A 10,236-nucleotide genomic window follows, 5' to 3' on the forward strand; every position below is an offset into this window, starting at 1 on the left:
TTTCAGAGTTCGGAGCTTTGGTGTGCTGTGAGGTGGGGGAAGGTTACGTGTGCATGGCAAGATTTATGACAAATGTATTAATTTTCTGAGAGATTTGTTTAAGTGGCTCTTGGGTTTCAAATTTGGTATTTCTTAAAGGCTTGATGCTTTTTAAATAGGTGCAGGACTTGTTAATGGGTGCTCATACAAAGATACCAGTTTTCATCTAGCAACCTAAATGGATCTTTAGGAACGTTTCACATTATAATCTACTTACTGAATATCATCTACTTATCAAATACATGCTTTTTTTGTTTGTTCTTCAAATGTTCAAGAAGTTGATCTTAGGTAAGTTTTATGGTCCTATGCATAGTCATTGTTCTTGCACTCTCGTCTTTCTCATTTTCATCATGAAGTCCCGCCCTTCCCTCCTTTCTCATAACAGCTATGCTATTCCCTAGATTTGAACATGTGTCTGTTTTAAGTTAAGGAATTGCTCAAAATATCTGCTTAGAGAAGGCTCCCTGTTACAAATCTAATGAAGAGAACACCTTTAATTAACAACTGACACCAATTTCTGTTAGATTAATTGTTCCAACATTGTGACTGCTGGTATCATACCCATTAGTCCAATAACTAAAGAAACTAGGAATGAAATATGGGATATAATCATCTGTTTCTAAATCACTGGGTAATTCTGGAAGCTAAAAAGAGACTTTGATTGATTTTAGAAAGTTAACTAACTTTTATCTGATAAATATTTGCTTCTATCAAGGAGCACTGGCAAGCTTTAAAATAGTTGACGATGTATGTTAATAGCTGATCTACTGATGTGTGAAATTTTGGTGATTAGAAGTAACTTTGCTTTAAAGATGTGGTCAGTGGTGCAATGATTCTTTTATTTTGAAGGTGGATTAGTTTGGGATAAATCTCAGTTAACTCGAAGTTCATTGAACTGATGTTCCATGAAAACACCACTGAACAAGTAAGCCCAGAGGAGCCTGCAGTGAAACACTGGATCTTTTTTCTAGCACTAATCTCGGTAATTATGATAATGGGCAGGGGCAGAGATGAAACTTTCAGTTTTCTAGGTAGCAGTGTTAGTATGGGGGTTTTTTAATAGTGATCCTTCATTAATCACGAGACCTTTTAAAATAAGCTGTGAGAGTATTGCTAGATGAAATACATGCAAAGATTGCCCTCTAGAGGACATTCGGAATTATTTTGTTGGGAGTTTTTGTTTGGTGTATGGTTATGGGAGGGGGGTATTAATTCCTTCTCATCTCGTCTTCATTTTCTGTTTTTACACCGCATGTGTTCTAGGAGGATGAAATCCCTGGGAAAAAAGGTACCAAAATATTCTGTACTCTGTTGGCTATCACTGATCTCTCACCACACATCACATTGGTTTTACTTTGCATCCTATAGACCAGTAAATTAAAAACCAGCACAGAAACTAGAGGAACAGTTGGAGTGTATCTGCCTATATTACAACCAGGCCAATATGCTTAATCTGGTAAATTGCCACCCCATGATTAAGTGGCCAAGAAGCTCACTTAAAGGCTTGTTCCACCACCTTCACTACTTTCATTCATGTGTAACTTCATTATATTTGCATTGTAGCATAAAGTTGTTTCTCTCTTTTTGCTGTGCTACCTGTAAACTTGACTCATACCTTGGTTTCCAGAAGTTTTACCAGGTATTTATTGATGCTTTGAAGTTATCAAAGAGCTAGTGTGGGACAGCTGATGATGAAAAATAGGGAAAAGATATACACAATTGTCAGATACAGACATCCACGAGGAAAACAGGTAAATACAGCAAAATTTGATTAAAGATACTATCCAGTTCATAAATACCCACTGTAGTATTGAACTTCTAAGAAATTTTGTTGGCAACACTGGCACAAAAGGGTTGAGTCAACTCCAGCTTACTTTCTGTCTTACCTGCTACTCTGTCTTATTTGCTACTGCCACTCAGTACACAGGATCGCTAGAACAAGAAAGTTCAAGAACCCTTGCTGACTCATTAGTTTCTTGCTGTGGCTCTGAATACAGTATCCCAAATTAACTTATACTTTCAGTGTTGCATTAGGAAGAACAAACTCTGTCAAGTTCTTAATTTTCTAACTCATTCTGCAGACTTCATTGTATATATATTCATTTGCCTTTTCTTACTTTTTTTAGCAGTGGGGGAATAGAACAGTTTTCAAAATGATGCATGTGTGTAGTCCCACCTTTAGTATCTGAGCTGATTCTAGAAACTGACTAAATCTAGAAAAAACATTGAAGAATGGTCTTTTTGTGGTCTGCTGTGGGGATGCTGTGTCATGTCACATACTGCTACTGCAGCTCTAATGCTCCATTTCACGTTACATGGTCTCTTCTGAAGGTTTGCAGAAGTGCTGCGTTTTGAGGTTTTGTTTTGTTTGGGCTTTTTTCTTCCAGTCATAATTTTTATCCTGCTTGATCACACAGTAAAGCCAGAATCTTCTTTCTTTGCTGTTTGCTCAGTTTGCCCTTTGCCAGAGATAGTAAAATTAGTGTCACCTGTTTATCAATACTCTTAAGCAGGATCAGGGAGGAAGATGTTCCTGGCAGGGCAAAAAAGCTTGATTAAATTAACTCCATAGTCTAGTAATTTTGGCAAGACAAGTCATGGTTAAAAGGCATTGTATGAAGTAAAAGTCCCTTTAAGTGTCCCGCTGAGTACAAGTATACACTTGTGTACCCCAGCCTCTTCCTTTCTATTTATCTGATTTTAAAAAGTGACAATTCAAGAAACATTAAAAAAACTTCCACATGATGTTATAAAGTGTATTGCAGAATTAATTTGACAATTATACTGTATGTAAATGAGTTTATTTTTCAGTATCAGGGTGGGGAAATAAAACAGGGAAGTGAAAATTGTGTGGTAACTAGCAGGGTGCTTGCATTGTTGAATTCCATGTAATCAGATTTCACAATAAATCATGCTAAAATTGTAAATGTGATTTGGTTCTAATATACCTTGAACTCTTAGCCTCATTTTACATTGAAGGAATAGAAGGTTCATATATGAAATGTACTTTAGAATGGTTTTATCAAACAGCTGAATGTCAATCTTACTTGACTTTGCGTATCATTTTTATTCAGTGCAAGTAATAGCTTCTACATTTTAGAAAGTCCTTCGGCATGGCCATTTTAATTCTGGCAATGTGAAATTCTGCTGTGATTATCTTGACTATAAAAGCTGCATGTGTGTACGCTAGAACTGAGTTCTCCAAATCTGAGTTGGTCTTCTTCATCCAGAGATGGGGTTGTTCCACAATTTAATCAAGCTATTACAGTCTAACTGCATCTGTTTCTTGGCAAAATCAATCTCTGCTGACAGCTTTATGCCACGTACAGGCAAAGTCACTGCCTGGCTCTTAAGAGCCTTTTCAGCATTGCTTCATACAACCAAAAGCTGTCTGGCCTGAATATGAATGCGCATCTTTAAAACTGTCCATACTAACTGGCATATCAAACATAAGATGTAATCTATATAGCCACTTCTTTAGAAAAGTTCATCATAAAGCTGAATTTTACCACATTCAAATAGTAGTTTTAGCTATATATTTTGAGTTCTTCTTCTACACACTGTGAAAAAAGGTTAACTGCTGGGCCGGTGTCAAGACATCCATTTTGCAGGATTGATTCCATTTCATTTATCTTCTGTTTCTCCAACTTCTGTATCTCTTTCAGCATCTCTTTACCTTTGCCCTGCAGAAAGAAACATCCGTATTTCACAAAAAGCTATAGAGAGCATGTAGTGTTCACCCTAACAAAATTCTCTTCTACTGTCCCTATTTTAACCTCTTAATAGTTGCTGGGGTCCATGTTTGTGTTGGTAGAAATTAGCACCATGACAGACTTTCCTAGATATCTTTCCTGATATGTAATATCTTCATCTGCCTACATCCTTGTCTGATGGATTGAAAATAAACAAAATTAAAGCCTTTCTAGGTATTTATACTACCACAACTTAAGTGGGCATGTGCCTTATTTTTTAGAACATGTATCTGTAAATAGGAGAGATGCTACTGTTAAGGCAAGCAACTATATCCCTGCTTCACTTTTGTGTTCATCTACCTTTGTGATCTTGTTTCCTTTCCTGTCCATACCAAGCAATGATAAAAGGCATGCCCTCCTTACTGCCTGAGACCAGGGCCCTGAAGAGTTTTAAGTACTCTTACCCAGAGTTGTGTATGTGCCTGGGGCTGCTCAAGTATTTCCCCATTATCTGACTGGTGCAGGAGCATGTGTGGCCTGCTGCTTTGCAAGATGAGCATTACAGATACCTATCTGTGGCTAGGCCTGGGAGTACAGCAAAGTGCTAGCTGCAGTTTTTAGTGTTTGAAACATATGCCTGCCAGATGCCAACACGATGGGCTGCTTCTGGTGTGCTGCGATGTTCTTCACAATCCATCAAAGGGCATTATATGGTATCACATTAACAAAATGTGAGCAAGGAGCTTATATAAACCACCTGCTTGCATTGAAATCTAATTTAATCAACGTACCTCAGTAGTTTCCATAACTACAGCAGCTCTTTCATGTTTTTTATAGAGCTCGTGTCTTCGATCTGGCTTAGTCTGAAAACGTGGCTGCTTCTTAACTGGATCATCTTGGCCAAAAGTCGGGGAGCTAGTTTTTAGCAACTGAGTAACATTGGGCACAAAAATGAAAGGCTTGAATACAGACCTAGAAAGAGAAAACAGAACAGAGATCCTTTACTGATAGTTTTGATAAAATTGTTGAGTTAGTAAATTGCTGTATTTTTTCCCCATTCTTCTCATTCCTTCTTTTAAAAACAAAAAAATAGTCTCCTGATGTTTAAGTCAGTGACACAGCAGTGTTTCATTAAGTAGGCTGGTATATAGTATAATGTGCGTTATGTTCCTCCTCCTTCTTGATTGTGCTTTTTCGGTGGGGGGACGACACGGGACATGATGGGATGGACCAAAAAAGAATATAATTAGAAAAATTGCAACACTTCTTAATTTAGATATTTGTGAATTTTATCCTAATTACTTGCTGCCACATCACCTTGCAGGATCTGGAGTTCCAGTAAAGAAGTGAATACATGGCAGGTTAGGCTGCTGAGGCAAAACAGACACCATGCTTCCAGTTGTCATAAATCCACCTTCCATATTAATGCCACTCTCTTTGTCACGAAGAATTTCCATCATTATTTCAGAAGTAATAGATCCTATTAAAGATACAATACAATTATTTACACACACTGCTACTTGTAATATCAACTAAATAGCATGTTCTTTACAACTGGCTGCTTTTTCCTTTAGTAGGCAATGCCAATTTTAGTTTGTGTTGGCACAAAAAAAATATCATCTTAACAGCATACCTTAATATGTAACACACTTTAAAATGTTACTGTTTTCCCCAAAGTATTTATTTCAAGGAGTAGGTGATAATGAGCTGTAATATTTATGACTTAGAGAAGGGGGAGGATGACGACACATAATGCTTCCCAGAAAGGTAAAATACATATGGCTAGCAAATGGTCATTCACGCAGTAACTTTTCAGATGAAAATTACTAGCTTGAATTAAAGGCTGAAATTTCTCAGTACTGTGCGGAAGATAAATCATTATTGTAGTTATTGGTATGTGTACACAGTTAATACCACTGTGTTGCTTTAGAAATGTAAAAATAGTAACAACTGTGCCTGGATTTTGTGTGTAACTTTGCAAATGAAACACCAAGACTGTCACTTTTTTTTTTTAAATTATTTATTTTCAATCATCTGACCTTCCCAAGCACTTAAGCTTTAAGTTGACAATAGAAAGGATGCACTGGAGTAACATGTTCTATTCTCAGAAACTACAATAGTCCATTTGTAAAGGAGTGTTAATCAACTACTTATGTGAGTTATGCTGCCAAATATCTCTTTGAATTCTTCTCATGTGATACAAACTGCTTTCCACATATGCCTCTGCATCTAGTGTTCAAATGATGTCGCTGGTTGTATAAAACATACACTGAAGCTTAAATACCAGCACAGTATCACCAAACAATCCAATACTCTAACACGCAGCACTTGCAGTAGTGTTCTGGTATACCAGTTGATGGTATGCTTATGGCAGAAAAACATCAGTTCATGCAATTTTATTTCACTTGAAGGTGTCATCTACCATTTAATCTTTTAGTGTTTCCCTCAGTGAAGTTCTGACTGCATAAAGATTTTTTTTTTTTAATTGCCTTGCTGTTTCCTCTCAAAATAATGATTCTGCTGCTGAGTCAGATTTCTCCAGTATTATTTTTTATACACAATTCAAATTGCCTGTGGACAGGCATGCAGCATGACATTTCAGCAAGGAAGCGCTCTTAAGTGTTCCCGCAGTTGCCTGGGAAAGTCAGAAAATTCAAGCAATCAGCAAGCTAGATGAATTAAAGATATTAAAAGAAGCAACAATGAGTTTGTCAACTGCAAGTTGGCAACTTGTCCAGCAGGAAAGAAGGTAGTGCATATTTTCCACTAGACATTTATATTATTTTGTATTCCTGAAATACATTCCCTATTTTTTGAAATATAAATAACGATTATCTGAAAATGGTCTTCACATGGTAGGCAGCCTGGAAAAAACTGTAATGCCACTGAGTGAAAAAGCTGGGAAGGATACATTAGCAAACCAGTGATTTTACTGATGCTGTAAATCAAATAGCTTTTAGTTAGGGCACCTATTTAAAATAAATCTAAACAAACTGAAACCATACAAGGCTGATAACCAGAACACCTAGTGATTTTTAAAATGGCTCAGGTAAATGCCTGAAAATGAGGATTTAGAATGAAAACACTGATAGAATCTCAGCATTGTTATAATACAAGTAAATACAGGTATTATGAAAATGCTTTCAGTATTCAGAACCTGCAATTCCCAAAATGAATGCAGGATTTACATGATCACTAGAGCAGGATAGCAAAAGGTGATTCATTCTGATGCATTAACTAAATGCTAAACCTGGTCCGGCAGAGCTCAGCCAAATAAATAAAAAAACACAGGGATGCAACGTAATTTGGATTCAGATTAATTACTTCAAATGAGCAAGTGAATACAGATGCGGCAAAAACCTGCCAGGTGTGTGCAGTCAGAAGCGAAGTAATAGCTTCTTTCTATAGAAGTCTGAAAACTAAGTGAATAAGTTAGTGATTAGGAGCACCTGCATAGACAGAAAAACATTTTGCTCTGCTCTCAGGGTGTTTTATCAGACTGCACAAGGTGAGAGTAGTGCTTACTGTGAAACTACAAAGGTTTAAAACCAATCTCAAAAAATAAATGCAAGTTATGCATCTGAATGCTGCGCTGTTGTCTCAGGCCTCTATGAATGGTACCAGACTGAAGCTGCTCATAAGGTTCTGTTTGTGGCTGCAAACTACTGAGAGTCCATTTTAGCATCTCTTTAGGGGTTGCTTCTTTTTTTTTTTTCAGAAGTATAGTAATAATACATAGCAAAATGTTTCAAACCACGTCTTACAGAGTGTTTAGTGGTATGGTCATAATGTGACCTCTCAGTGTTGTTACTGTAGCTGTGTGTGTTTGATACTTGACCTTTGTTTTATATTTTCCTCATCAACAAATTGGCAAAAATGGATGGAAGACTTCAGTGTTTCTCCTTTGGGCAAAAAGTTATTCTTGTAAGTTCTGGTTCACCAAATCATGAGAATGATTATCCACATCAGATTTCTAATAATTAATGATTTAAATTAATGTGCTTACTAAGTGCTTTGCATATCTTAAAAATATATATATATATAGAAAATGGTACCTTTGTGTTTGTTCAGAAGTTTATAGCCTTCACAATATCGTCCTCTGGATGTGGTCATTCTGGCAGTGTTTACATAAGAATACGTGGCAGCAAAATCAAATTCCTTTTCCCCATCCCACCAGCCCTTGCTTTTGGCATATTCCCTCAGGTCTGGGTGTTCTCTGTCAATCTTGGTTGTGATAGAGAGCTGGTTGGAAATATTCCGTACACCTCCTGTTTGTAAGGTGAGGAAAGAATAATTTTAATACATTGAATGTTTTTTCTTGGCATTTTGTTTACAATTAGCTTACTGAAGTAAATTATGCTCCGAAGAGTTTCCTACAAGATCTGAGAGTCCTGTGGTTTTATTTTTGGCCCTCCATCCCTAGCTATATGTATCCTTCCAACTGAAATTCCACTGGCACTCAGTTCTGACTCACTTCTAGTTCTAACATCATACTTCAGGTTCTGTCCTGATTATTCTCATCTTTACATTCTTCCTCTTAGACCTCCAAAGCTTGTCCTTCTAAGTCTGACGGAAGAATTGGCCACTTGAGGGCCCGATGCATCGATCCTGTCGACCTGTTGAGTTGGTGCTACCCTGGCACCAAATGAAATGGTCATCGATTGCCACCATCATTAAGACCATATGCTGTCATTCTCATGCTGACCCTCTTGCTGCCCTCTGTTTTCCAAGAGCAGAAGTGGTCCTCTGACTCTGAAAAAGCTCCCTGTGACTCAGCTCCTCTGTGAAAGGGCTAGCTACTCCACACTGATGCCCTAGGAAGCAACTTCTGTTGTTTTACAGGCACACGTACATATGATGCCTTAATGAAATGATAAACGAAAAGCAGAGAACTGCTAATCATCATTGCGTTTGAAATGTTTAAAACGAAAAGCATCATCCATACCTTCTACTTTTTCTGCTGCCCAGTATTTTCCTGATGTCTCCAGCACCCACGCTTCCTTTCTGTCAGCTATCAGAAAGCTGTTATAGTATGTAAATGCCATGTGGCTCTCCATACAGTTTCCTCCTTGTCCATATTTTTCTAGCAAATCAACTATGACAGTAAGAGCTTTTTCAGCTGTGTCCGCTCTCTCAAGTCCAAGCCTAAAACAAAAGGAAGATGTTATCTTCGGAACTATAACCTTTACATAAAACGATACAGTTTAAGTATTCAAAATGACTTGGAGTGCTATTTCTATATGCACTTGATGTTTGTATGCTCCAGTAAGAGAAAGGAGCAAGTCACTTAAAGGGCTTGTTTGAAGCAGGTCCTCTTTGCCCTTGACATGGGGAAAAACAACCAAATGGCAATACAGAAAAGCAGGAAGAGGGCCTAGGACAGGAAATGCCTGTAAGACCTGTGCAGGTATTTTACTGACAGTCTGCTGTAGATTAATGGGAGTTACACTGGCACCCAGTAAGACAGGCAGAAGAAGCTGCATTATTTATGTGGAGATGTGTAGCTAAGACTGAAACTTAAGAATATGTGTATGAAAGATGAGGGAAATAGGAAATTAGTACAGACCCTAGAAAAAGGCCCAAACCCCAGTTCCTGAGGTCCAGCTGTGCTCTTGTTCAAAGTCTAGTTTCAGTTTAGCATCAACTTTGTAGACAGAAAATAAACATTTGATTATTTTCTTGCTGGATTCTGTTCTTGTGCCTGATACCTCTCATAGGCTCTCAGCTCCTGGCAGAGATCTAATGCCTGTGCCAAGAAATACTTAACTTTTAACCATGGCTCTAGAACAGCAGGCAGACATGCGTTCTGACAGTGAAAGCACGTATTTCCCCATGCGACTCAAGCCAAATGTTTCAAAACTAAGTTCCGAGTTGGGTACCATTTACCAGAACAGCCCGTGCAAACCTTACGAGGTCCATGCCGAGGAGAGCTTCCTCATCGCCCACCTCCTCTCTGCCCCACACCGCTTCGTTCCCGATGCACACGCCGTGCTCGTTGGCGCCCATCTCAGCCCCCCAGAGCCAGGCGGGCCGGCTCAGGACCACGGCGCAGGTCTTTTCCACTTGCTCGATCGTGATGTAGGTGCACTGCAAGAGGTCAGAGCACGCAACAGATTTATCTTTCACGCCATCTCCTTGGCGAGCATCTGCCCTTGGTTAATCCGCCAAACCGCGGGCTAAAAATACACAGAAAATAGGACTGAACGGTGGGTTCTTCCCGAGGGACTCGCCGCCCCCCCGCGCCCTCACCTCCAGCGCGGCGCCGGGCGGGTGCGCGGCGGCCGGGAAGTGCACGACCTCCTGCACCTCGTCCGACGGCCGGTCCGAGTTCTTCCCGAAGACGACGCGTCCCCCCGCCGCGGCGGGCGGCAGCGCCACGAAGGTGTCACAGGAGCGGGGCGGCGGCGACGGGACCATGCTGGCGGTAGCGGCCGCTCCTCGGGGCCCGGCGGCGGCAGTGGCGGAGCGGGGCGGGGCCGGGCCGCCGCTCAGTCCCGCCCCACAG

At 39.6% G+C, this 10,236-nt stretch overlaps 1 protein-coding gene across 1 annotated transcript; it reads right to left on the reverse strand.

Annotated features, from left to right (window-relative positions):
* Window positions 1-2,393: 2,393 nt before the first annotated feature.
* Window positions 2,394-10,226, reverse strand: SCRN3 (secernin 3). Its single transcript, XM_030487934.2, has 7 exons — window positions 9,981-10,226; window positions 9,637-9,818; window positions 8,677-8,876; window positions 7,787-7,999; window positions 5,049-5,211; window positions 4,523-4,703; window positions 2,394-3,722 (listed from the first exon to the last, which is right to left on the reverse strand). The coding sequence occupies exons 1-7, from the start codon at window positions 10,146-10,148 to the stop codon at window positions 3,567-3,569; spliced, it is 1,263 nt and encodes a 420-aa protein (XP_030343794.1). The 5' UTR covers window positions 10,149-10,226; the 3' UTR covers window positions 2,394-3,566.
* Window positions 10,227-10,236: the final 10 nt, after the last annotated feature.

Source organism: Strigops habroptila, chromosome 5, assembly GCF_004027225.2.
Source record: "Strigops habroptila isolate Jane chromosome 5, bStrHab1.2.pri, whole genome shotgun sequence".
In the NCBI taxonomy this organism is placed as follows: domain Eukaryota; kingdom Metazoa; phylum Chordata; class Aves; order Psittaciformes; family Psittacidae; genus Strigops; species Strigops habroptila.